The sequence below is a fragment of the Seriola dumerili genome, unplaced genomic scaffold (assembly GCF_002260705.1).
Source record: "Seriola dumerili isolate Sdu_G_001 unplaced genomic scaffold, Sdu_1.0 BDQW01000191.1, whole genome shotgun sequence".
Taxonomy (NCBI): domain Eukaryota; kingdom Metazoa; phylum Chordata; class Actinopteri; order Carangiformes; family Carangidae; genus Seriola; species Seriola dumerili.
Window position 1 is genome coordinate 9,667,784 of NW_019174446.1, and position 27,679 is coordinate 9,695,462.

The following is a 27,679-nucleotide window of genomic DNA, read 5'->3' on the forward strand; positions in this document are numbered from 1 at the left end:
GCTTGGTAAAGCCACAGGTAGCCTTTTTGTCTGGCGAGGCTGTCAAAGCCCCTGGTAGCATCTTGCCCCAGGGCCTATTTGTACATGTTGTTCATATCTAACTAGATTGTCTCTTTGTAATCTGGAGGGCTGGCAAAGCTACAGGAAGCCTTCCTTTGCATCTGGCAGGGTTGGCGATTACTTCTTAATAATAATAACTTTAATTAATAATGGATGAGAGACCTAAACAAACATCCCAACCCAAACATTGGGAGCAATTTTGGATTCAGTGCCTTGCCCAAGCACACTTGGACATGTGGACAGGAAGATCACTCACAGGGTGACACACAGAGATGGAAAACCCTTCATGACTATGGACTAATCTGTGAGTTTTTGGACACCTTTGGACTCTGACCCTGCAAAAAAAAAAACACGCAGACCCAAGGAGAACATGCAAGAACAAAACCCTCTTGCTGTGAGACAACAGTGCTGAGCACTGCAACATGAAATACTTCAACACCTCCCTGAAGAGGGACTACAGAGAGGACCATGTCCTGGTCTTACAGTATCCCGTCTAGCTGAGGTATGCTAGTCTGGGGTTTAATAGGGTTGTTGTGGAAAGAGTCAGGGATTAAAAAACAACAATCCTGCAGGTAATGTATGAAATTCTCTACCACATGAGCTGTCTCTTATGACATAATGTGGGAGAAAAGGTAAGTATGAGCATCAGACTTGCAAAGAAAATGACCTACTATGGCCTAATATACAAAGGCATAGAAACTGTTGAAACATCTGTTCTTTTTTACTAAGCTCTAGATACCCAGAGGTAAGTAAACAAGTATTAACAACATTAAGTAAAGTGTCCTGGAAATTTTAATTTCATAGCTCAGAGATTATTTCTCTCACTCACTCTGTTATACTTTCATTTTTTCTTTAGAAGGTGCAGATGCTTTACCAAACAAAGGTAAGTCGATGCTTAATGGCAACATTAACAAATGTCTCCTGTCAGTCTTAATATTATTTGTTATATCATTTAGTAGTGTCACTGATATTTCTTAATACTCTTATCATTGGATTGAAGGATGGAGCACCTCTGCATCCAGCAGAAGCAACTGTTCTCCAGGCTTCAGGAGGATACACACTGCATCAACATCCACACAAGAAGCGACAAGTGGAAGAAGACAGACAGGACCAGACGAGAAGGATGGATGACCACAGGACAAACTGGAGAGGGGTGGTTGCCTATTTTTCACTCAGCAATGTAAGTAACCCCCTCACTAAGACAACAAAAGTACCTCTAGTTACAGAAAGTGATGACAAGCTAAAGTTAACATTACATACTGTATGTGGATTACATTTATTATGGGAGACTTCTTGAATATTATTCCATTGTTTATAATATAATTCCATTATTATCAGCCACATTAAAAAAATAGCTACCTGCAAAGCAAGGGTTGAATTACTGTATCCAAAATGATTCATTACTTGTTTGACTATTTGACAGGGCAGGACTTGTTCTGTGTCTTCAGCTCTCCTGGAGCAGCTGAGAGTGGACGTGGACCAACCAATCATCCCAGGAAGAGCCAGCACTGCAGCAGAGCACTGAACCACTCTCAGCAGCCTTCCAGGCACCAAACCCAGTCTGAAGACCTCCACCCCAGCACCACCCTCTTCAGTTAGCCGTCAAGACGAGGAGGAGCGTCCCAAACTAACCTGCACAGAGGAGGTTGTCACTATGTGCTTCCTCTGTGCTGGTGGGTTTGGGAAGCTCCTCACACACACACAGGAAGCTTTCACCACCTCAAGACAGTCAAGAAAGAGACGCACAGTTCAGACTGAACGAGAAAACTATGAATTCTGAAAGATTTAGAGTATTTAAGTTTGTACATCCACAGTATGTTACTGTGGATGTATGTATAGTGTTTATGTCCTGAATAGTTTAATACTTATTGTCTTATGTACATAAATTATTTATAAGATAAACGCTAATAATTCTTAATATTTTAAAAACAATATTAGAATGTCTCTTGTGTAGTTCAGGAGTCTGACACAGTATGACACCTTATGTACTTGTAAAATAAATATTGTAAAAGTTATAATTTAATTTGTTAGCTTTACTGCTACAAGTGCAACTTTTTTACTGTTTGATTTTGGATACTTGGTAAATATTAGTATTGGTATTATAGTTACAAGTATTATACATAACATACTATTACATGTTGATATGAAAAATACTGTGAAAATAACGAAGATTTTTGTCCATATCATCCACACACATTGTTAAGTTGTTAATAGGCACGTTTTTATGCACTTTTTGCCTGCACTTTCTTTGTTTGACTGGTTTGATGATTAATTCAATAAAATAATTACATCTGAAATGATACTGTGTTCTGTGAGATCACCTACCCCCAGTGGACACATGGAGCTTCTTGAATACTGAATCAGATTCAGGTGTTATAATATATGTAATGGAATGTTTCAATAATCAGGACAGGGAAGTTTTTCATCTACTGTTTCTACTGATGGTTTGTAACTTAAAACACACAACACTAGACACATATTCTACTGGTGTTATGCTACTTCCCCATTAATCAACTGACAAACATTTGATGACATGTTTTTCTAAATATACAGGAACATTATGGGTTTATATGTTGAAACACACAAGGTCCGTACCAACACACACTATCTGTACAACATGAAGAAGTTCATGTTGTACATGATGGTTTCAGCATGAATACAATCAAATGATTACAAGTAAGTGTGATTCCTCCTGATGTTCACATTAATCACATATATTAATCATTAAAAGTTTGATAATTATTATAATAATTGAGCTGTGTGTTGGTGTGTCTGAAAGACTGACATGCCACCAGTACATAACTTAGTATCAGTATTGGCTACAGTATGTATCCTAAGACTAACAGTAGCTCTTCACTGGCTGAGTCAAGAGAAACTCCTAAAACTAAGTGGTGTGTCAGTCCTTGCTTCATTCATTCACAAAGATTAAAACAGCTCTTACGACTGTGAGAAGTTAGAGGTAGTCCATCTAGGACACCTTCATCACTGACCCATTAACAATCGGTCAGTTGCTGCAGGTAATGTGTCTGGTGTCAATATTTAGGAAAAACACAACAATAAAGAAATGTTTTATGCTTGTGCAGGAGTTAATGCAGAACCAGTGAGCTCACCAACAAATCTACTGGACATGATAGTTTGCTCTACTTTGCGCTGCTCTGTTTTAAACGCAGTCGGAGTGATTGACTTGTGTATAGACGATCTTTGGAAGTCGGCCCCTGGTAACCGCGGTGCATTATGGTCAGGTACAGTGCTCTTGCCAGTCCCCCGTCTGTCATGCTAACCCGGAGAACTGCGTCTTCGGACTAGAACAACCATACGTGTTGATTAAGGACCGTCTGTAGTTAACGGCAGGTAACGGACATGTGTTACTTCGTTTACTGTCAGTACGATTTTTAAGTGGATAATTGCTGAGAGCACAAACTGCTCCTGCTACTTACAGCTAGGGTAACTAGCATAACATGACAGAGCTGCACAGCACTCTTGAAAACATCGTAAGGAAAGTTTGACAGTAGTCGTGCTAAGATATCACTTGTCCGGCGTTACAAGAAGCGACGTTGACCAATATTTGCTCTGTACTCTAACCATCATGTTAAGGCTTTTCCTTCTTGCTGTACCTGTGGATCTGGACTCTCGGCTCACAAACAGCTGGAGGGCAGTGAGGGACCACCAATGAGATGATTGAAGGATGTTACACACTCAGCGCCTTTCACGCAACACTTGTATTCAAGCTGGGCGTCTGAGCTGAACATCAGATCTCCAAAGCCACTACTGCAGTCTGTGTGAAGGCTGTGTGTTGTGGTGGTGTGAAGATGAAGCTGCACAGAGTGCTGCTGGCTGGCTGTATGGACTGCACTAGGATTTATCTGCCTGGGAACTTTTATCCAAAGCGCCTATTCAGTTCTGTCAGTGCTTTTTCCTCGAGACTTGGTGAGACCCGAACCCTCATCCTTTGTCGGGCTCCTACAATGCTCTGCCCCGTGAAGTACACTGTGCCACTTGGAAATAGAAAACCGACTTTGTACAGCAGGAGTTATAGTGTTGTCGATGCAAGGTGTCAGCCCAGAAAATCTCAGTCTGCTGTGGTGACAAAGGAGAACCTTCTGCTAGGAGGTGCAACATGGCCTGGTAAGCATGAGAGATAGTAGGGTTGGTTACAAAATGACTTGCAACAGGTGATCTCACAATCACAGGTGGGTTGGACAGGCAATTATTGATCACAGGTCATGTTTTAAAGACATGCTGATCTTACACTGTACAGTCTTTTAACAGTTAACATATTTGAATACATTTATCATAGATATAGATATACTGGCATCTGCGTGTGTGTCTGTGGATAAGTAACAAAGTCTTGCTGTACAGAAATGCCACTATGATGAAGCCAAATTAGAAAGAGTAACTTTACATAGTCTAGTATTACATAGTTTGTCCACCAGAGAGCAGCGACAGGTACGATGTTCATATCTCAGTCACAACTCTAACAACCATATATTGTCATGTATTACTGAAAAAAATAAATATCAATGATATATTGTTATGTATTTTTTGAACTCTCAAATATCGATATCAGTGTCTCAGAAATCCAGTATCGCTCAGTCTCTAGTCTACTTATTTTAACTGTTGGTGAGTCCAACTGTAGAGTGGCATTAGAAACATGAAAGATCAGTTACAGTACAGCACAGACCATAATGTCAACCTTTATCATTGAGTCAGTCATGTTGAATTGATAATTAAGACATCTGCATGCCTGTTTCTACCCACTGTAACACTGTATTGTATACTGCTTTATATTATGTACATATAATGAAATTGTGTCAAACCTATACCCTACCAGAGGTATATTAAAATGCGAAGAGGCTACATAAAATGATGAAGAATCTAGTTTAATTCAGTTAGTTCACCGTAGGATTATTTTTTCAACATACAATTAATTTGCCAGTTTTTGTAGCTCCTCTACTGTAAATGTTAATTTGCCACACTACTTTTGGCACCCTATAATGGCCCACAGAACATTAAGAAGTGTACATTTCTACTAAATCGAGTATACTTGGAACCCCCTGATCTTGTAGCCAATTAGCCCTTTAACATAGTGATTTAACTTCAGAAATTAGTACATGAGTGTTGAGCCACTGAAAAGACAGTGTTAGGGCCAATCAAATATAGAGCTTGGTATATTAATATTATTCTAATTCTCTTTATTGCTGCAGCCAAAGAAAGAAAAATGAACAGAACCTTTTTGCAGTGCTTAAAACTATAGTTGCAGTTGTTCAGGTTTATGTGTGAAATATTTTCCTTCATATGTGGTTTAACTTTGTCTTTTCTGAACAGTGTCCTCTATCCGCCACAGAGTGACAGATGCCCCTCTTTCCAGTGTGCCTCCAGCTTTTGTTGTGGTAAGAGATTTACCAAGCGCAGTTGGCTGAAAACATTTCAGTGATTCAGTGATAACAGTAGTTACTGTTATTAATTCTAAGCCAGATGTCAATGTGCTTTTGGTGAAACTGATGCAGACTGGATTTCATCCAGATTTTGCACATGTCTTATCAAACATCTATGAATCAAAACTGGTAGTTTGAATTACTATGATCACTAGAGGTAGGTAATCTATTAATTTTTTATTTATTTGGCAGATGAAATTTGACCAAGAGGGAAATTTGACATCATTTGGTAAGTTTTGGAAAAGTAATCTCACTGATCTTTTAGTGACTTGCTTTCTATCTTTTATTTGATGAAAAAAATAAAGGTTGTCATTTAGACTGATTATTGGTTATCTCTTTGATCCTGTGATGTCACCATCCTCACCAGATTGCAGGTATCATTTTCAGTATACATATTAATCTTAGCCATGCACAGATGGACACAAGTGTGTTTGTCACCACTGCTGTTACTGTGCTGCTTCTGCTGTGACCTGTGGTGTGAACATCCGCTAATGGTTTGTGTTAGCTCCCTCGCTCTGTTCATCAAGAGGTGTTGTAGTTTTTTTATTTTTGCTGTTTATAAAGAAAATGCTGAAAGCAGTATATAATGTTATGAACTCTGCTTTTGGAGTCCTGTCCTGTATGAAGTCAAACATGAAACCTCTGTCTCTGCTTTTTTTACTGGAGTGATTTATTTTTTCTCTTACAGAGAAGAAGAAAACTGAGCTTTGCCAGGAGCTAAGTCTTCAGGCCAGAGACCTTCGCTTTCAGCACAGTACCAGCCTCACTGCGAGAAACAACTGCATTATCATACGAATGGAGGTATGCTCTCGTATTGTCTTACAAGCACACTTTGTAATTCATGATGCATCAAATCAAATCTACATATTTCATTTGGCTTTTGATTAGGAAACATTCTTTCATGGCCACCAGGTGGATGACCTAGTGCAGTAAAATAATGAAAATAACAACAAGTTTTGTGAAGATATAGCATCATTTCATTGTTTTCAAGGTTTTAGATAATTTTATTTGCCTATTTTCTCAACAAAACATTAAAACTAAAAATGAAGTGAACAAAAACTTAATGCTTGAAGCTGATTTGAAGCGTTAGTTACACATAAGACAGGAAACAATACTGTATGTTGTTGGGACACCTTTCATCACAAACTGCTCCCTCGTGCCACGGCCCTCTGTTTACTGGCTGGGGCTTTATAGGGGGGCCCACATTTACACACTGACACATCCCTTTAAAATTACACAGCTGCTGGTTTGTTGCCGTACAGGAGGTGGTTTCCAAGGAGCAGCTGCAGGTTTCAACAATCCAGTCTTACACAAATGCACTCTCCACACTTGCACCCTCCAAGGCCTCCACAAATTCTGTTGGATATAAATTGTAAATATCAATCTATTAAGGGATAAAGGGGAAGACAGTACTACACTGCAAATACATGCCGTGGTAGTAAGGACAGTCAAAGTTGCTGCACTTGCAGTATTGTCCGCTGTATCTTTTGGGTTTGCTCACTTCTCACTCTGCACCCTGCCGCTGCACATCGGAGCATTTGGGCCAGAGTGACAAAAGTCTTCATTGGGTGAAGAAAATGAATGAATGTCCCACTAGCAGTGTCTTAGCACTCACACCGGCCACACACCAGAGCTCCATGGCCACTGCAGGCCAGGCTGCTTTCTTCATAGTTTCTCATGCAGTCACACTGACCTGGAGGAACAAATTTTATTAATTAATTTATTTTTTAACAAAACATTTGTCATCATGTTATAGCATTATAGAAAACACTTGTGCTTTTTGTTCCTTCTTCGGACACATTTTTCTTTATCTCAATCTTATTGAATGACCCTGTGTTTTTGTTTTTTGTTTTTCTTCATGTGATCTAAGCTGATAAGACGAGTATGTTTTACCTGACAGCCTTGCCTAGTGTTTTACAGTGGATCTTTAAACTAGTAAACTTACCAACTGTTATTCTTGACAACCTGCACCGTACCCTGAGGGTTATACACATAACTTTTACGACAGCCTGCTCTCTGCAGCCCCTTCAAGCTATGACAGCAAATGTGTGAATGAGGTATGGTGCACCAAGTGCACTTCGGGCCAGACTGGATGCACTCATCGCAGCTGGAGGCAGATGTGAGACATGTTTGTTCTTTGGCCCAGCTGGGACACAACAGAGCCAGAAGCAGGCAAAGACAGAGCAGCTTCACAGCCACACTGCAGTTACAATAAAACATGAGCATGATGTTAGTGAAAGTAGCAATCTAGTCATCAATTACCAATTTTAATAATGTAAAAGATGTAAGTATAAAATACAATCATATATGATAAATAGGCAAAGGTCTAGTAAGTTGACTTATTATATAGCCATCTTTTTTCTGTTTCTTTTCTTTTCTATTCTTTACTAGTATCCCGTGTCGTATTTTCCTCCTGCATGGATGATGTAAACTAAGTGTTCTCTAAATTGTATCATCTTCTCTGATGAATGGGTCACAGTTACAATTGAATGAAAAGGAATACATGAGCATAATAATAAGGCAAATGTTTTAACATTATTAGACTGCTAAACAGTGAAGATGCAGGCCTGGAATCAAGGAATTAATATAAACATTTTAATATAAACATTTTAATACATCATGTACCCAAACATCTTTCTGACAAGAACAGAAGCCATAGAAACTGTATTTCTGTCTAAAGTTTAAAAGAAAAAAAACTACCATGACTGTTAGAAAGACAAACAAGTAAACAAACAAAGGGATAAGTGACTGATGCATCACGTAGCCTACAGTAATGTAACTGTTGCATGCTTCTGGTTCTGTAATTCATTATGTGCTTAATAAACTAAAACACAAATATAGCGCAGTGCCGGTACATTACCTGAATACTGAAAGTTTTCTGTGCCCAGGGCTGTCTGCCTCTGCTGACTATGGCACGGTCAAATATTGACTGTGTGCGAATGCTGCTTGAGGCCCAGGATGCAGAATGTGATCACTGATCCTTATAGGTGTGGCTGTGTTGGGTATCCAGCTGTGGCTTTAGAGATCAGAGTCAACTATTGGTCCTGTAGTTTTCCGATCTTCATACACACCTATAGATGCCCAGACACATTCACACTAACATATGACATTTCATAAGCTATTACTAAAAAGCCATGCAGTTGTTGAAGAAATTCTGGTAGTTTCAAACTTTCAAAACAATTTTCGTTTTCAAATATCTTAAAAATCTGAATGACTGAATGACATATTTGGTGTAAGCTTCCAATATTGGGGATCGGAGTACATATTTCAGTGCTTTCTAACATAACATAGCTTTTATTTCACCCCCTGTGTCTCCACAGTCTCTGAAAGCCATTGTGACTCCACAGTCCCTTTTGGTGTTGGATTTTCGTGGTCTGGGATTGGAACGCTGGTTGGTACTGGAGCTCGCCCCTCAGCTAGCATCGCAGACGCACTCTCTGCCCTTTGAGTTCAGAGCACTGGAGGCTATACTGCAGCACAAGGTGAGGCAGATTAGAGAAATGCTGTGTGTCTGTGTGTTTAAGCATGTTCTCACCCCGATAAAACCTCTGTAAAATGAGGACATGCATGAGGTTCTTTTCCGAGATGAAGTGAAGGCTGGTACATATGTGTGTCTTCATGTGTTTGTGTCAATAGGTAAACACTCTACAGACCCGGTTAAATGAAGTTGAACCAATTATATTGGACGTATTGGAATCCCTAGTGGATCCTAAAATCCTTTCTGCTGATAGAAGTAAACTGCATATACTGCTGCAGAACAGCAAGAGGTAAAGCACACAACCATGCACATTGACTACAAATAGCTTGTGAATGCAACATGGTTAGACTAGGTGAAGCATAGGATTGTAATGTTTGTCTAAATTAAGGATCAGAGGAACTAGGTCAGTTATGTTGTTAGCCATATCATTTTTCAGCATAACAATTCAGTTTCTTCACTCAAAAATACTCTACAATTTAATTTTGAAGTCACCATCATTGCTTTTCATCTTTGGATCCTTGTATGGAGTTTACAGTTTCAGCAACATGGACAGTTACATATTGTGTCTGTCTCTCTTGTACCTCTCTTGTACAGTTTATCAGAGTTGGAAACGGACATTAAAGTTTTTAAGGACTCCTTGCTGAAGATTTTGGATGAGGACGAGATGATTGAAGAACTCTGTCTGACTAAGTGGACAGACCCAAGAGTTTTGTATGTTACACATGCACTCATATACACTTGCATGAATCCAAACAGCAGTTATCTTGAAAGCTCATATAAGATTTCATATAGGCCTGGTCAGTGGCTGCAGTAAAAGATAAGAAAGGATAAGACTTTGTTGATCCCCCCCAAGGTGTTTAAGTCTGTTTCCCCTTTGAGTAGTATTTCCCTCCCCTTTAAATAATGTATTTCTGTATCGTTGTGATAAAACAATGTAAAGTATGTCTTCAGAAACATTGAGAAACTATAGACACACATGGAGGAAAATGAAAAATTCGACCACGAAGGGACTCGAACCCTCAATCTTCTGATCCGAAGTCAGACGCCTTATCCATTAGGCCACGCGGTCAGATGAAAGGAGATTACATCACTCCCCAGAGCGGTGGCTCGGCCTCTTACACAATAGGCCTCATAGCAAGAGCGGTGTTTTTAATGGGATACACATGTGATTTAAGAGAGCTCGTCTAATTCATCCAATTATTCTCTCAAAATTAAAATGTTTTCTTTAGTATTACTGAAATTTAGGAGGGGTTTAACAGCGCCCTATGACTCGTGTATTTCTTTCCTGACATGCAGAAAAATATTAGCTTGACCTATGAATTTTAGTGGCTTAACGGTGAAGGATTTGAAGTTCAAATACGCTCCCAACATTAGAAAAACACAAATAACTAATAAAACCGCCGATTAAGTAACCGAGACTACCTCCCCTCCTAACACCTCTAACCCCCTAACATGCCTAACTAGCAATTATTATGCACTTACGGGTTCTTTACCTGATCTCCCTGCACAGTGTAACATCACCTACTATATCTATATTCTCTCCTCTGTGTTCATGGCCCCCACTCATTAAAGTTTTATGGTGTGTTTAGCATCTAACTTCACGTCAAACCAGTCGACTGTTCAGTTTCTGTAATATGCACGGGGCTGATGTGAAGACAGCTGTATTAATATGTTCTAATAGTCTCCGGTCCCCTAATGCAACAAGTCAAAACTCTTACATTCGTTATTTTTTATTTAGTGCCTGCGGATTTTCGACAGTTCGACTTGCAGCATGATTAGTTTGAATTCCTCATTTTGCTCTTGCGGTTTTATTTGTAAATGAAACTTAATCGTTGGCGTCTATTTCGCTCTTGATCAAGTCTTCCGTCCGCGTGCACCTTCACGTGATATTCGTCAGGTTAACACGAGCAGTTTACGACAAGCTCAGAGTTTGGTGAGTCTGACTCGAAACACACGTAGGAGGAAACCTCATAAGAAAATGTAAGAGACAGAATGGCAATGTAAAAATGTCTTTGCATGAGGCCTGCTGATTTATGGATATTATATTTTAAGATATTTATTATCTGGCTGCTCAAGACAAGGACTGATACTACAAACTTGATGTATGTTTTGATGTATTTTGAGATATTAAAATGGTCAACATTTGTCACTTTTGTTCTTTAGAATAAATCAGTTGTATTTTCAGTTTTATGATTGAAGAAAAAAAAATTACATTGAAACACTGCTTTTTCTTTTCTCAAAAGTACAGTATATAGAGCATTTCCCAAATATAAATGCTTATACTGATTGTTGAACATTTTAATAACTACCAGGTCTTTTCTAAAACAGAATTTTTATTTAAAAATTTTATGAATATATGATTGTCTGTCTGTCTTTCTAGTGAGGAGAGCAGTTTGGGCATTGACCATGCTGAGGAGATGGAACTGTTGCTGGAAAATTACTATATGCAGGTAGTACTACTTTTCTGATATACTAATAGATATAAAAAATATTCAACTCCTGATAGTTTGTGCATTCTCAACAATCAATGAAAAAATGTACAAAGTTATAAATTGAATTAAATTATAGCTGGAAGGAGATTTTCAAATTGGTCTGTGCATGATGACCTGACCAGATGTAACATCTCTTTTGTCTTCATGTAATCATTTATATTTGTTGCACCTTTATTGCACTGTTTAACCCGTCCCCTTGCACCCCCTGTTTTGTCTGTTTTAATATCAAACGCACAGATATGCAATGTTAAATGTCATGTACAGTGCGTGAGGGTGTGTGGTGATTGTGGCTGAGTGTTCATACAGTGATTGTGAACTGATCCATACAGGCTGAAGAGCTGGGGAACAAGACCAGAGAGCTGAAGGGGCTGATAGACGACTCTGAGAGTGTCATCTTTATCAATCTGGACAGGTACACACACACACACTGGGTGCACAGTATGTATACACACTGTGTGGATGCATATTTTTGGATAACTAGCAATACTGTGGTTATTAGGCCTGTAAGTGGAGCTGCTTCAAACTGCCACTTGTATTCTAGTGTAAGTAAAATATTTGGACGATCCAAATTCTGTATTTCTAATACTCGTCATTTACTGGATTTTGTTTGAAATGTCTTACATAATATTGTAACTTAGAATGTGTGTAGTTGTGAAAATCAACACATTTTTTCTCATTCTAACTCTAAAATGGGATTCAGAGAAAATAATAAAGCTGACTCATAAAAGACATATTTTAATTCCTCTTGAAACAAAATGTCTTGCTGGCTCTATATGCATTGTCTCTTATTTTAGCCATCGCAACGTGATGATGCGTCTGAATCTGCAGCTGACAATGGGTTCCTTCTCCCTTTCCTTATTCGGCCTGATAGGGGTGGCCTTTGGAATGAATTTGACGTCGTGCTTTGAGGAGGTGAGACAGCAAATATCACGTGGAGTTTGACTGTTGTGTTAACTGTTTATGGCCTCTCAAATATGAGGATTTTCTTGCTTGTTTTGATTTTATATTTCTGTAAGCCTTTGACTTTTGGACTGATATTCTGACAAAACGAGCAACTTAAACTTTTATATTTAGAAAACATCTAACGGAGTTTTGTCATTAATTTTGACATTTAACAGAAGACAAGATTAATCTATTTAATAAAAACATTTTTGAGTTTGAATCTTAATATGTTTCCTCGTGTGTATCTTAGGTGTATCCGTTCATGTTGAACCATGTGTCTTTCTATGCACACTGTACCTTTTTTGTATATTTATACACACATATATCTTTTTGTGTTTGTCTGTTCGTTTTTTGTTACCAGGACCCTCGTGTTTTCTGGCTGGTAACAGGCTTCATGTTCTTGGGCAGCGGGCTGATCTGGAGACGACTCCTGTCATTTCTTGGACGACATCTAGAGCCATCAATACCCCCACTAGTAAGATACGCAGAAACACACAACATGTAGAACATGGCACGTCATATGTGTTCCTCAGCACATGCATGTTCTGAGGCCATTCCTCAAACTGATATAATTTACTGATGATAATTTTACTCAGTAGTTTCCAGATGAATGAGTGGCATTTCTCCTGTTGTGATGCAGATCCCTCCAGTTTGGAAGAGAAATCTGAAATCATCAGACATGAAAACGGGAGTCAGATGAAGTTCTACCTCCGCTCTGTAAAATGCCACAGACCTCACACAGACTCTGAAGCTTTAAAGACAATTGTTTTATTTCCCTGAACCTCCTGAATCTCTACTAATGCTGGAAATGTTCATTTTTTAGCACACCTCACTGTTTTGCTCTTCCATGCCTACAGCAGAGATCGAGACCGATTCCACTGTGTTACTTTGTCCCCATTAACATATTCCTCTCATTATATTGGGGCTGTTTCTAATGATTGATTAGATTTCTTCATATCTAATTATATCATATCTGTGGATAAAACATGTGGGCACAGAGTTTTGCTCTGTCATCACTGTTTTTTATGGGTGTATATGTAGGCGAGAGAAACTGAAACTGAAACCAATAACAACCTAACTAATATGATAAACACCTTACATGCATTTGCACGTTCCCTCATATTATAGGTGAAAAAAGGTCTGTTAAAAGGAAAAAAATCCTATTATTTAAATAAATGTGAGCAATATGAATGTGTAAAGTCTAAGTCAAAGTTTATGAAGAGTTATTTATTCTACGCTCTTCACTCTTTGTGAAACTGTGTAGTTACAGTACAACATCAGTTAGACAATAAGGACTTTGCTGTGAAAAGGGTCTATATGGGAGACATTTTAACTGTCAAAGCAGAAAAAGCTCAGGTGTAAATAATATTAACATCGGCTCCCACCCAGTAAGTGTCCCACATCATCTGGATGGTTTGCAGGGACTATTTTTGAACCACTTCCTGCTCTGAAGATGGAGATGGAGATTTCAAGAGTATGACTTGTATTTTATACATGTATTTTCATGAACGTGGGGTTGGGTTCATTTTATTTCCCTTACAACAAATATCAGGAGTTTTGCCTTGGTCAGCTCATCATGCAACAGAGCAGATACAACAACATTCAACAAAGTATACTAATAATAAAACCGTATCTATTGGAACACACAGATTAAAAAATATATGTGAAAACAAAAAATGATTCACCTGAAGTGCCAGCAGTCAGCAAACTATTAGTATTCTGAATGTTAAAGATGGAATCTCAATTAAAACATGTATAAACCTTCTACCAGAGGAAACCTTTGTCATTCTGGGATACTTTATCCCAAAGCAAACTATAGTGATTAGCGAGACTCTGTCACCACAGCAAACACACTGACAACCCAGGTCTTACAGCGGTGGCTTCCAACCTGGGGCTCAGAATACCCTTAAGGGGTCACAAGATAAATCTGAGGGGCATGAGGTGATCAACAGGACAGAAAATCAGAAAAAAAACATTTAATCTCGATAAATTATTTGTTTATTTTTTCTAATTTTCTGTAATCTTAGTTTTTCCTAATTTTACCACTTCAGGCCTCTAAAAATTACTCTTAGGTTGAATTGGTCAAAGCCGATAGACATATGCAACAGGTGATGAGGAATCATTAGGACAGTTGGCTTCATTTTCATGGGTCACAAGCAAAAGCTGTTAGAAACCAATGCCTTATAGTACTGTGTATTATTTATGTAAAGTCCAGCCAAGTCCTTCCCATTTTCACTGTTCTTCTCTGTATTATATTTAATGCCTATAAAAATATTCACTCTTCTCAGAGATGTTTCTTTTTCTTTTTAATAACACTGAATCATAGTTGATCTAATTCAGCTTCACTAATACTGAATAACCATTACCCCTTTCAAGCAATGCACCTTGCAACTTTGACAGCTAAGAGTCTTAAAGTGTCAAAAATTACTGATTTACATCCACTGAAAAAGATACAAGTCACTGAATATTTACAAGAGAAAGAGAACCTTCTTCACTGTAAATTCTCTTGGTACAACCAAAACAGTTTGTTTTTGTGTTTTTGATATATCAGTGCAGTGTGTCTAGGTGTGACTTGGGTGCTCTTTGTGTTGTACTTTTGTGTTGTCATAACCATTCTTCTGCACTAGATGGAGTCATATGTACAGTTTAAAATGCAGTTCGTAGTCTGATACTCCTCTACACACTGCAGTGGAGCAGCACACACTGGTCAGCCCCTTATCTCAGGTACACACGAAATATAATGAAACCAGTATGGGTCATTGGATTTTATGTATTTATTAATTACTGAGTAATGAAACACTGCCATGTGTATGTAGAAACTTAATGATTTGGTCAACTTATGAGCTGTAATATACTGCACTTAATATATCATAACAGGAGAAGTTACTGTGGCTTCTTACATCCAGTAATTCGGATCATACTAAACATTATCTTGATACTTAGAAAAAGTAAAAGTATTATAAGCTACATTTACTTAAACTTTTCAAAATAAAGGTATTGATTCTGCAGGAAATCAGCCTTGTGACAGATGTAATTATTAATACTGATTGATCAATGTGTAAGCAGCATCTTACTGTTGTAGCTGCTCAAGGTGGTGCTAGTTTCAAATACTTATATATGTACGGTTAGCCTGTTTAGTCCAGTGGTTCCCAACCTAGGGGTTGGGCTCCTCCCAAAGGGTCACAAGATAAATCTGAAGCATCATGACATAATTAATGCATGGGAGAGGAACTCCTGATACACAAATTTGTAATTATATTTTGAGCTTTCTCCTAGTCTTTAATTTTTTTGTGACATATTGGAGAGTTTTACCTCTTAGGATCTCAAACAGTTATTTAAATTCCGAGGGGAAATGTCTCTGGTGAAACTGCTAACATCTCACGGAAGTTGAAAACATGACAAGAAGTATGTATTGTATTTTCTAACCTTATCAAATGTCTATATGTAAAATTTTGAATTTAGAAAGTAACCAGGAACTACAGCTGTCAGATAAAAGTAGTGGAGAACAATACTTTGCTTTGAGTTGTAGTAACATAAAATGGAAGTACAAGTAAGTCTACTTAGTTACATTCCATCCCAGAAAAAGCTCATCCATTGTTAGATTAGGATAGTGGATTCAGTGTTTAAAAAAGTGTGTGTGTGTGTGTGTGTGTGTGTGTGTGTGTGTGTGTGTGTGTGTGTGTGTGTGTGTGTGTGTGCGCGCGCGCGCGCGTCCGTGCGTGCGTCCATTGAGAAACGCCCCCAGCCTCGTGCCTTCTTCATTGAACGTCATGTCGTGCTGACGTCACTGCGAAGCCGAGCCACGCTGTACTGGTAGTCCAAATAACTTTTCCAGAGGAACTCATCACATCACAACGCGTCCAGGAGCCGTCCACCGAAGTGCCGAGAATTAACATCGGAGCCGTAAAATAACACCAGTGAAAACGTGACGAGGAATTAGCTGAACGACATTACTTTGCCTCTCAGCGTATACAGTTTAGTTTTTCCTCTCTATTTATATTTTTTCCTCACAACTGCCGTTTCACTTTGGAAGTTAAGATGAGGAGTCTGTGGTTGTTTTTCCTCGTCGGGCTGGCGACTGGGTTAATCAGTGAAAAAGTAAGTGGCTTTAAATTACGGTTTTTACTATAAATTTGGACCAGTTGACCCTAATGAAAAACCTGAATGTTATTTGACTCGATAACGAATGATTTTATTGAATGTGTCTGTCTTTTATCCCGTTTAGGCACCAATTAGCTACGTTTAGATACGTTTAAAAGAGGCAAACCTCTTTAACGTTTAATTTTGTTCAGTTGTTTCTGTTTCCCATGTATGTTCCCCATAAAATCAACGAGGAATTAATTTGAATAATCTTCATACAATGTTACACCATCCTGATTCAGTATGTTTATTTTATGGTCACGTTTTCCCTAATTGGTCCACCTGGACGTATTTTGTATCGTCTGCGCTAAGATGATCAGCATGAAAATAACATGACCTGTTTTTAAGTTTAAACAAATGTTATCTTCCAGGAAGCAACAGTATTTACATAAGAGATATGTTATTTGATGGACTAAACCAGACTTTGCTGATATTCAGCCACAGACTGTGTATTCAACCCAAGTTCAGGCGTCCAGTCGGTGTCAAGTTCACACAGGGCCAAAGTCTGTTCAGCCCCCATCTCACAGCTTTGACATTTAAACCCAAACCTCCAGACCTGGCCTGAATTTCTCACCCACACAAGGTTTAGAATGTCATTATTTGAAAAATGAAATCTTGAGTCATAATGAATAATTAACAGGAATAAAAAAACAAGAGTGTGGCTGTCTTTCCCTCTCTCTTTCTCTCTGTGTGTCTGTTGTGAAGCAGAATATATCCTTATTAATGTGGATAATGATTTCAACCATACAGCCTATGGTAAGTGTATGTACATGTACATGGTGGTGGCTGTGTGTGTTTGGTAATCCATCAGTTCAAGAGCACCTGAGGTCACAGTAGGGCTAGTTGTTGTGGCCTTAAGTGAATCTTGCCCACTCTCAGTATGTACAGGCCGTGGCTCCTTCACTGGGACAGTTCAGTCAGTATAGACCTGAGCATGAACTGCTTTCTTTCAAAGCTAGAGTCCAGACAAGCAAGGCTAGTGATGCAACCCAAGTCTTGCCATCTTTCCCTCTCTCTTTCTCTATGTGTGTGTCTGTTGTGAAGCTGGAAAACACCTGGACGTTACAGGCTAAAGCAGAGCTCTGTACATTGTCACAAGTGTGACAATATCCCGGTTGCATGATTTATTGACTGTAAAAGTACCAAACGAGAGCCAGGGAGATTTGACACCTCTCCATGGATGCATGTTATTTATGATTGATAGTCTGTATATTGTGAAAGGGAGAGAACTGAAACCTGAGACTGTCCTGCTGTATTTTGTAGTGGGGACTGAAAAGCAAGCACACATTTGGTTAATACTGGAATAAATACAGTTTTTCATTTTTTCCCCATCCAAGGAATTTCAATCTTATATCTTGATCACTGAGAAAAACTACCTTTTTACTGCAAAACTTTCAATTGTATCATCTTGTAATGTGCTCCCTACTCTGATCCACATATGCTTTGATTCGCCCAGTCCAGTCCTAAATTGCTGGGTGTGATGGGTTACATCATATATTCAAACTGTCTCTTTCTCTTGAGTGTGGCTGAAGTGGCTATAGAATTACTTGTTAGCCAGTCAGCAATGTTGCTCACTTCTGAAAGATGAATGTTCAAACAGGCTTTCTGTCTTTGACAGTTTCTGAGCCGGTAGTTGTGTCATTTTCTGGATGGATGACTCACAGTGAGTCCCACTGGGCTAGTCCAGACAAGCATGAAAATGCGTGGGATGCATGCAGTTTTCCAACCAACCAGAAAAGGCGAAAGGAAGTGTATCACTGGTTCTCATTATTATTAATGATTATCTTCATGGTGCTTCTGAACATATGACAGGAAGACCAAATTACACATGTATAAATAAGAAATGATTAAAATGATAATCCTTGTGCTCTCAGTTAACCAGTAGCATGGCGTTGGTCACAACATATTAGTGTTCTCTAAATGAAGGGTAGACTGTACACATCTGATTGGCTTCTGGACTGTTTCTATGACATTTTTGTGACTGCTGGTTGTGTCAGTCTTTTAATCTCAGCATGTCCTTGAGGGATTTTCACACCACTGTATATGTACAACTAGACCAAAAAAGTTGTAAACAACAGCTAACTAAGTTTTTTACAGTGGAAAATACCAGTCAGATTTGTACTACATATTGATTTGTCTCTTTTCTTACACTGTTATTTGCTCAATCACAGTGCTTTTAACATTTTAAAGGTCTTGTCTTCTAACCTTTATTTTAGGGTCAGCAGATTCCAATTACTGCGATATATATCTCAGTTTAGGCCACAATATCTTCTATGTATAAAACAAAAGTAGATATTATTTTCTTTTGTTAGTGTCACTTGAATTTTCTGGATGATGCCACCCAACCCTGTCCAGACCTACAGAGTTGTAACAAAAATGTTAAATATCTATTTACCTCAAATTGGTTCCCTTTTTTTTTTTTTAATTGTCAAATAATTTTGCTTTTGTGAAGCATTTATGAACTGTAACTGCAATCAAAAGACTAAATAGATCAACCCCCCCAAAACATGACACTGTGTGATGCTGCTGCTATCTAGACAGTGATGACAGGTCTTTTGTTTGCTTTTGGCTGTTACACAACCTCACTTTTGACCCGACTGCTCTGTCATTGACTTCCAGCTCATTGGGGAAATATTTTAGTTTAATAACTGTTAGCCCACCAGACACAAGAAAACATGGGTTTGTTGTTTACTAGATTTAATAATGCACTCCCAACACACTCACATACCCTCCCTGTGTTATTTCTGCAATGTTTTACCACCGTGACCTGACTGTTTCCAGAAAACTGTCTTCACTATAACAAAGCACAGTGATGCCAGATGGTTATATACGGTCTGTGTGTGTGCACTATGTACATATGTGTGTTTTCCAGATGTGTGTAACCCTTAAGTGACTGAGTCAAGTCTTCCAGCAAACCCTAATGCATAACTTCTTTCTGGCAGGGGGGATGGAGAAAGAAGTTTTTGGTTGTTACATTGTACATGTACTGTACAAGTGTTTTGAGAACATTGGAGTTGAAACACTTTTGATTAATCAGTTTGTCAATAAACAGAAAATTATTCGCAATAATTCGTATAAGTCATTTATGAAGAAAAAATGCCAGCTTCTCAAATTAAAAAATTTCTTTACTTTTACTGTTATTTCATTGTAAACTGAATATATTTGAGTTGGCCATAACAAAACATATAAAATATATAATTAGATTGTACATATATCCAGCATATTGTCATATTCATTGATATCAGAATATATCCTTATTAATGTGGATAATGATTTCAACCATACAGCCTATGGTAAGTGTATGTACATGTACATGGTGGTGGCTGTGTGTGTTTGGTAATCCATCAGTTCAAGAGCACCTGAGGTCACAGTAGGGCTAGTTGTTGTGGCCTTAAGTGAATCTTGCCCACTCTCAGTATGTACAGGCCGTGGCTCCTTCACTGGGACAGTTCAGTCAGTATAGACCTGAGCATGAACTGCTTTCTTTCAAAGCTAGAGTCCAGACAAGCAAGGCTAGTGATGCCCAACTGAGAGCTGCGAGTTTGACAGTGAATATAAAATAAGATGGCTCTTAACTCAAATATCTCCTTGGTCATACACACAAATTGTAAATTTGAGGTAAAGACACAGACATCCGACATTAGATGGACATCACATTTGCATGTCCAGAGCAGTTCTGCTTTTGTGTGTGTGTGTGTGTGTGTGTGTGTGTGTGTGTGTGTGTGTGTGTGTGTGTGTGTTGTGTGTGTGTGTGTGTGTGTGTGTGTGTGTGTGTGTGTGTGTGTGTGTGTGTGTGTGTGAGTGTGAGAGACTGTGTGTTTCGTTTTGACAAGCACAGCATCTGCTTTTGTAATCCTGGCTGATGATAGCAGGAATGTGAGAACCCCGTCTGCTATTTCAGTCAGTCTTGGTATTATGAGACTTCACTGTCCTTTGAAAATTGATGTTGATGATTTTCTGTTTGGCTTGTTTCCCCACAGTGTGAACATCTGGTTTGTCTCATAATGTTATCTCTCTGTATTCTTGTCATGTTGTTTGTTGTTACATCTCAGTCAGCTCAGACAAACTTCAGTTATCACAGGCTTTGAGCTAAAAAATTTGTCCTGAGTCTTGATTGTGTTTAATAAGACCAAAAACAGGTACACCTGTAGCTTGCTTATATGTTGCAGAATGAGCAGTGTTATTAGATTAAGTGTTTGTTCTGCAGTTACAGAATAAATACACAAATTTCATATCCTGGCTTATTTTACTCTAACTCTGTTCTCTGTAGTATTAGAAATAGTATTGTAGTATTAGAAATCATTTCTACTGCTTCTCCTGTCAGCTTGATGCTGTTATACCTTAACACACACTGATACTTCATGCCTTTCATGGTTGACTTTTATATTTAATTTGCATTTTTTCTTTTGTTAACAAGAGAAATCTTTACCATACTGGGGTTGCGGGTGGTGGGAGGGCATTGTTTCTGTTCTTGTCTGTCTTCCCTTTTGTGGACTTCTTAATGCAAAGTGGCTTATATGCCTCAATAAAAACATCTTTACAAAAAAAAAAGAAAAAAGAAATGGCATGCAGAGAGACCATAAATGCATTAGTCTAATCAGTTACCATCTGTATGACTTATTGGGTTTTGTTTGTTGTCTTGTGATTACATTTTTGCCTACAGATGAGCAAAGGTATACTGCCAAATGAAAGGTTGTATTGGCATGAGAAGACTCATGCCTTAAGAATTTATTTATGCTTTTACGCCCCTCTAGTGTGAATATTTATTGCAGCAAAAGACAGAACGGTAAACCTCCTCATGCATCTTATCCTCTGTCCTCAGCACCTGTTTAACGAGAAACACACAGTACTGTCCCTGTCTCTCTCCTTCCTTTTCCTTACTTGGTTTCCCTTCTTTCTCCCTCTCTCAGCACCTGTGTTAGTGGAGGCATAGTATACATACCAGACATACTTCAGGTCTCAATGGGCCATATTCATCCACGCCTGTGTGTGTAATGTGTGTATATCTGTCTCTGTGTCTTACTACCAACATCTGCTGAACCATTCCTCTTCTTTTAAATTTCAAACTCATTATCAGGTTTTTGTCTAATTCCTTTGTTTCTCTAGTCTGCCTTAGCTGTTTGTTATATTATCTTCTGTTTGAAGTTGACATAGCTTGTTTGATTCAACTTCAGTCACAGTCAAATTTCAACAAGTCAATGAATAACTTCATCTATTTAATTACGGCATCTGTTTTTTTGCTCAGACCAGGCTTTAGATGAAGAGACACATAGGGTTTTGGTTTTCATCACACTCCTTTGTCGAGTGTTTGGGTTGGTGGGAATATATGAAATTGTTTTTTCCATGTGTGTGTCCACTTGTCTGTTCTGTGTGTTGTCTTTTGAAGTTGCTCTATCCATCCCCCCTCCTCACACACACACACACACACACACACACACACACACACACACACACACACACACTGCACTGATCTCTGCTGTCTGGGTCTGTGAAGCTTCACAAATTACTGCCACAGCAGATAAAAGAAACAAGAAACCAGCCTCCATCTAATGTATATGCTACAGTATGGATGGAATACACACAACTTCCAGACACCAGTGAATACTCCGGCATATTTGGCCAGCATAGGTCATTGGTTGTGGGAGGTATTGTCTTACCCCCAAACTGTAGAGATGTTCACATGTTTTCGATTAGTGGAGGGAATTTTGTAAGTGTGAATGAAGCAGATGTATGTGCATCTATGTCTCTCTCGCCCTTCTTTTTTCTTTTGTTAGTATTTCTCTCCTGTTTGCATCAAAGGAGTAACTAAAATGTCTGTATTTTTTTCCTTTCTTCCAGCTTTTGGTCTCCTCCCAGTCACCGTTTTCCACAGCAGATGACTTGTACCTAGAGGGGCGAACATCAGGTGATCTCCCTATAGATGATGAAGATGGCGAAGATGATGGCTCAGGCTCGGGATCTGGAAATTACGGTACGGAGGCTACTGTCTCTTGAACTCTCCTAGTTTGTAATTGTTTTTTATGTAATATTTAAATTGAGGGGTCACAGTAGAAGTAAAATTAGCACAAAGAAATTTGTAGAAATTGTACTTTCTGGAACTTCATTTCAAATTTCCTTACAAGCAGTCCAAAGGTTTTCCTGATCTTGTGTGTTTCTAAATCTACCCACTCAGTCAGACAAATGAGGAATATGTATTGTAGAGACAAGTGCTTGTAAATTCAGACACAGAAGCACTCTCTGTGTGCCAGATGTTTGTCCTGAGGTGATGTGAGATTTTATTGGAAGCTCACAGATGTCAAATACTTTCTGCCTTTATTATGAATGACTCACCTTTACACCCACAGTGAGTAACGTGTTGGAACATTTAGTTCATTCAGAACATTCAGTGTGATCCCAATATAAAGCGTTAATGTGGTATGATGTGGTTTTGTTAATTCCCGTAAGATATAAAACTCATAAATTGCATTCCTCCAGCATGTAACAAAACTGGTTAATGACCATCCTCAGAGCACGTTTTAAATGTAAATTGGTTGTCATAACTGCAAGTAGATGGGTAAGAGACAAATCAATTCAAAAATAGCTTTTACTCCAAAATCCTTTATGGTTTTAGGTTGAAAAGAAAATGACTCTAAAGTTTTCCTGTATCTCAGCTTTCAGAGACCTCTCAGAAACAGAGGAGTTACTCAGGAGGTTTCTCAACTTCTCTAAGACCACAGTCTCCAAAGAAATGGTTCCAGTTCAGCCACAGCCAACAGCAGACTCTCCTCACAACCCACCAACCACACCAGCAGACAGCCAGGATCAGACAACAACACCAAACATATTCCCTACTGGAGACAACAGGGATGAGGAGGTAGAATGTTACTTTTCCTTTTACTTAAATCTCTATCTCAAAGTTAGAAAAATCCTTATGACCTGGGTCCCAGGGCAAACCATGGTAGACTATTTCAAATAGTCAGACAAATATTTTCAGTGGTATCGTTTCATACACTTTGAATGATTATATTTTTTAGTCGGTAATCTCATGATTTACAGATTTATCATAATCCAATCCACCTTGCAAGTATACACCATTATAGAAATGTTGATTTATGATGTTAGGGAGTTGATATAAAGTAATTTCTTACCTCTGCAAGGTGAACAGTAAAGCTATAAAACTAAGAGTTTTAACAATGTATTTCCAACATTTACGCCATAGTCTAAATGGTGCTACCTATAAGATTTAAACCTACATTAGCTTCAAGTTTTTTCGACCCTACTTTATTATCCAGTGCATCATGCATTTAATTTCATGCATGCGTATATTCTTCCAGGTACCAGGTATTGACACAACAGCTGACTGGTTCTTGAAGAGTACCAGCCCCAGCTCCACCAGCATCCCTCCCACTGAAACCACTGCAACCGAATTCAGTATAGACATCAGTGTAACCAAAGATACCGACGAGAACAACATCCTGGATAGGTGGGATGTCTTGACATCCAAAGATAGTGAAGGTAAAGATTTGATCCAAGAGGAAATGGGCAATGATATGTCCAATGATCGAGGCAGAATATATGTGATTGACCCTCCAGGAGAGGTGACCTCTGAGAACATGTGGGAGCGGACAGAAGTTCTGGCAGGTAAGGACAGATTTCTACAAGCTCTTTTTTAGAATATCAGGATTTAGATTGATGATGATGATTAAAACCTTTTGAATTTTTTGTTCTAAAATTATATATCTTGAAGTAAATGGTCCTTTTAATTATTTTTGACAGTGTTGTTCAGTCAAGGTCATAATGTCAAAAATTTGAACAGTTTGGAAGATGGTCAAAAAAAAAAAAAAATTCTCTTGTGTCCTCTCCAGCGGTGATAGCATGTGGAGTGATTGGATTCCTCTGTGCTGTTTTCCTCCTCCTCCTCCTCGCCTACCGCATGAAGAAGAAGGACGAAGGTAGCTATGACCTTGGAGACACCAAACTTTCCACGACAGCCTATCACAAAGCGCCTACCAAGGAGTTTTATGCCTGAACTCGGCAATAGGGACTTTAAATGGAATCTTTCATCTGCCAATCAGGGCTGAGAATGGATCTATAAACAGCTGAAGATGGTTCCTGTTGTTGAAGTTTGAAGTCAAGCACCTCTGCTCTTCTTCAGTGCTCTTTAGAATTTTTTCTTTTATCTTTCCTACGCTCCTCCTCTGCCATCATTTTCATCTTTTTCTCCACATAATGTCCAGATTTCGTGAAGAAGAGGCCATAAGAGAACAAATAAGACTATTAAAATACATTCCTATCATTCCATCCCAGGGAAGGAGTTAGACATTCAATACACAGCCTAAATTTTGATAAAGGAATCTTCTCTTGAGTATCACAGCAGAAAACAACGTAGTCTTGGAAAGTAATCAACTTTAAAGTATTGATAACATTGTGCCTTTAAACCTACATTACTTCTCTATGCTGAACCACGTGGGGCCGGACTTGGTTCTGCATTACAGACAAATCAAATGTCCCATTTAGCAGAACTAAATAGTCCAGCTCAGAGAAACAGCACAAGGAAGTAAACATGAATAGCCTTAATGCATTTTGAATGCTGTTAAATGCGACGGTGCCACATATGGGATTAATACTTCAAAGAACTTTCAAACGCTGATACCCTTTACCCTTTTATTTGAGGTCAAATTTGCTTTGTTAACATCTTGTATTGTTACATTTCATTTTCTGTACGCTTTACTTTGAAGGGGTTTTTTTTTTGTCATTATGAGGAATGAATATGTTTTTTCATATGCTGTCCAGTATTGGTGTGAACGATTTTGTTACTCTGCAGGTACATATTTTTGTTGTTTTCTCTCAGATATTTGACATTTATAGAACTGACCAAATATAAATGTGCTTTATTTGTCTTTTGGAAAATTATTTTTAGTAGCTTTTTTGATGTGTTTGCATATTTAGAGATTATATTTGTGTAAGCCATTTTTTAAAGAGATTTCAGTCTTCATTGCATTCATACATGGGTAGCCTAAAGCAGGTTAAAGTCCCTCAACCTTGCATCTGTCTAACATTAGTAATATTTTCAGGACAATTTTATTTGGTGACTGGTTGCAGCAAACGTGGGACAGGATTGCTAAGGTAGAGCCAAGGCTAATGACTATAATTCACAAACCATAAAAGTGACCAATGTTGTCTGACAAAAGCCAAAGCACATTCCTGTCTTACTGTCAACTGTATATGGCTGTAATGGCAGGTTTGAAGTTAAAGGGACAGTTACAGCATTCAGTGTTTCTTACAGTTTATAGTGTCAGGGTTTATTCATGCAGCAGGGTTGGAGAGTTAAAATGCAATCAACGACAGATATCTGTTTCTTCTTAACTGTAATAAGTAGTGTAACCCACTGGGAGTTTCCAACTCTGTAATGTTTACAATGTTAGTCTGAGTGCAAGCATGTCAGGTTTTAAAGACGTTTCCTAATTCTCTGTCTATACCTTAACTAGCCAACCAAAGAAGTGTGGGACTTTTAGAGCTTGAATAAGGATACAGTTAACAGCTATGACAACAGGGTGTTATTCCTTTTTGATAGCACCTAATTTTTACTTGTGTGTAACCTGTAAAAAAGTATATATTTTAGTGAAAATATTGGGTATTTGCCCTATGTATCGACTGAGGAATTTTATCCAGCTACCTACTGCTTATTATGTGTCAAAGCAGAATACTTTTCTTGTCAGCTTTTCAATTACTGAAATTTGGGAGGGGGGTGTCTTGAAGCACTATTAGTGGCCTAAAAATCTTAATGAAAAGGTTATTGGTTATCAAGATGACTGAGATTAATGGTTGATACATACAAAGAGGTGGGTTAAGTAGTTAAACTATGAGTAGACCTGCCATTTATCTACACATTCTCATCAAAATAACATTGAGTACAGATTGCTTATTTCTGTTGTTCTTAGTTTGTAGACTTTGAGTTCCATGCTGCACAACAAATTTTAAATTAGTATAAGCGGTTCTTTTATGGGATCGTTACGGCCATTTTTGTTGTTAGATTTTCCTTTGTTAAAGGTCATTGACCCTATCTGTTGCAGCAATTTTCTTTGTAAAATGTTACATTAATATTTTGCTTTAGTCAAGGCTTCTTAATAGTGTTTTTATGATATAACTACCATGGCCATAATAGAACTATATCTGACTATTTTAGAACAATTCTAGACTATCTGAATGCAAATGCATACTACCTATTCATCATGGCTGGAATAAGCAGGACGATCTGATCACTAACCTACTGTGACTTACTGTTGATAACAAGATATTTTGTGGGCACTTGAATCCTTAGTGCCTTGCAATTGATTGTCTACATTCACGTATAGTGTTGTCATGCTTTGACCTTCGAGCTGCGTAGAACCACATCTGTAATAGTTCTTGGCTAGACTGCACAACAACTGAAATGTCTACTATGAAATATCCCCATAGAGGGTCAAGACAACAGGTCAGCACTTGCTGACAATCCAACAGGTGATGACACTCAATAACCTTTCTCTAGGATATCTGTAAGTTTATACAATATGTTGATAATACTATAATTTATACGTATTAATTTATACTTGCTTAGACAATAGTCCAGGTTAATAGGTCAGTGATAAATTGGGATTGTACAATATTTACTCATGGTTGAAGCCTCTTTGTGCCTACTGCTCAGTTGTTCAGTTGTTTTTTGTTTTTGATTATTTTGATATTTATGTTTTTAGAGTATTTGACAAGCTTTGGTTCAATTAATTTTCGTTATCAATTATCCATCTTTTTCTTTATGAATGACTCTAATAAATGATTAAAGTAGAATAATAAGTTCCTTGTAAATATTTAGCAACTTTCATTTTCATTTTCATCTAAGTTGAATATGAATTAACTGATGCCTTGACTTAACAAATGATCACCTACACAATGATGAGGACCAACCAAAATTTACTAATAAGATGTATGTGCGAGAGGCGGCCTACAGGGAACCGTGTTGCTGAAATGGTATAACTAAGGAGGTTCACTACTGAATAAAAGATGTGGCTGTAATGCAATGCTGAAACTGGCTATTTGTCATTTTTCTGGCTTCGGGGATTGGTCTGAATATAAGATCATACATTCCTTCTTTGCCCTTGCACACACACATCAAAACA

General features: G+C 38.2%; 2 protein-coding genes and 1 non-coding gene across 4 annotated transcripts; 2 read left to right on the forward strand and 1 right to left on the reverse strand.

Moving 5' to 3' along the window:
* The first annotated feature begins 3,316 nt into the window (after positions 1–3,316).
* On the forward strand, positions 3,317–14,668 carry mrs2 (MRS2, magnesium transporter). Of its 2 annotated transcripts, XM_022753639.1 has the most exons (13): positions 3,317–3,411; positions 3,655–4,185; positions 5,386–5,450; positions 5,688–5,724; positions 6,184–6,296; positions 8,816–8,977; positions 9,132–9,262; positions 9,568–9,684; positions 11,354–11,423; positions 11,795–11,877; positions 12,260–12,377; positions 12,769–12,882; positions 13,048–14,668. In XM_022753639.1, exons 2-13 carry the CDS (start codon positions 3,870–3,872, stop codon positions 13,105–13,107), a joined length of 1,386 nt encoding a protein of 461 aa, XP_022609360.1. In that variant the 5' UTR covers positions 3,317–3,411; positions 3,655–3,869; the 3' UTR covers positions 13,108–14,668. The 2 variants fall into 2 exon arrangements, with proteins under 2 accessions (XP_022609360.1, XP_022609359.1); XM_022753638.1 differs by having other exon boundaries at positions 3,317–4,185.
* trnar-ucg lies at positions 9,970–10,042 on the reverse strand. The gene has a single exon. It is a non-coding gene; the product is annotated as a tRNA-Arg (tRNA).
* Positions 14,669–16,239: 1,571 nt separating the features above from the next.
* On the forward strand, positions 16,240–27,588 carry LOC111227896 (syndecan-2-like). The gene is made up of 5 exons (XM_022753636.1): positions 16,240–16,505; positions 22,386–22,518; positions 23,198–23,400; positions 23,861–24,167; positions 24,392–27,588. Exons 1-5 carry the CDS (start codon positions 16,446–16,448, stop codon positions 24,553–24,555), a joined length of 867 nt encoding a protein of 288 aa, XP_022609357.1. The 5' UTR covers positions 16,240–16,445; the 3' UTR covers positions 24,556–27,588.
* Positions 27,589–27,679: the final 91 nt, after the last annotated feature.

Coding starts and splice junctions, on each gene's coding strand:
- LOC111227896 (XM_022753636.1), top strand. CDS start 16,446: ATGAGGAGTCTGTGGTTGTTTTTCCTCGTCGGGCTGGCGACTGGGTTA. Junction 22,519..23,197: donor CTCGGGATCTGGAAATTACG/GTACGGAGGCTA, acceptor CCTGTATCTCAG/CTTTCAGAGACCTCTCAGAA. Junction 24,168..24,391: donor GCGGACAGAAGTTCTGGCAG/GTAAGGACAGAT, acceptor TGTCCTCTCCAG/CGGTGATAGCATGTGGAGTG.
- mrs2 (XM_022753638.1), top strand. CDS start 3,870: ATGAAGCTGCACAGAGTGCTGCTGGCTGGCTGTATGGACTGCACTAGG. Junction 4,186..5,385: donor AGGAGGTGCAACATGGCCTG/GTAAGCATGAGA, acceptor TTTTCTGAACAG/TGTCCTCTATCCGCCACAGA. Junction 12,883..13,047: donor AGCCATCAATACCCCCACTA/GTAAGATACGCA, acceptor GTTGTGATGCAG/ATCCCTCCAGTTTGGAAGAG.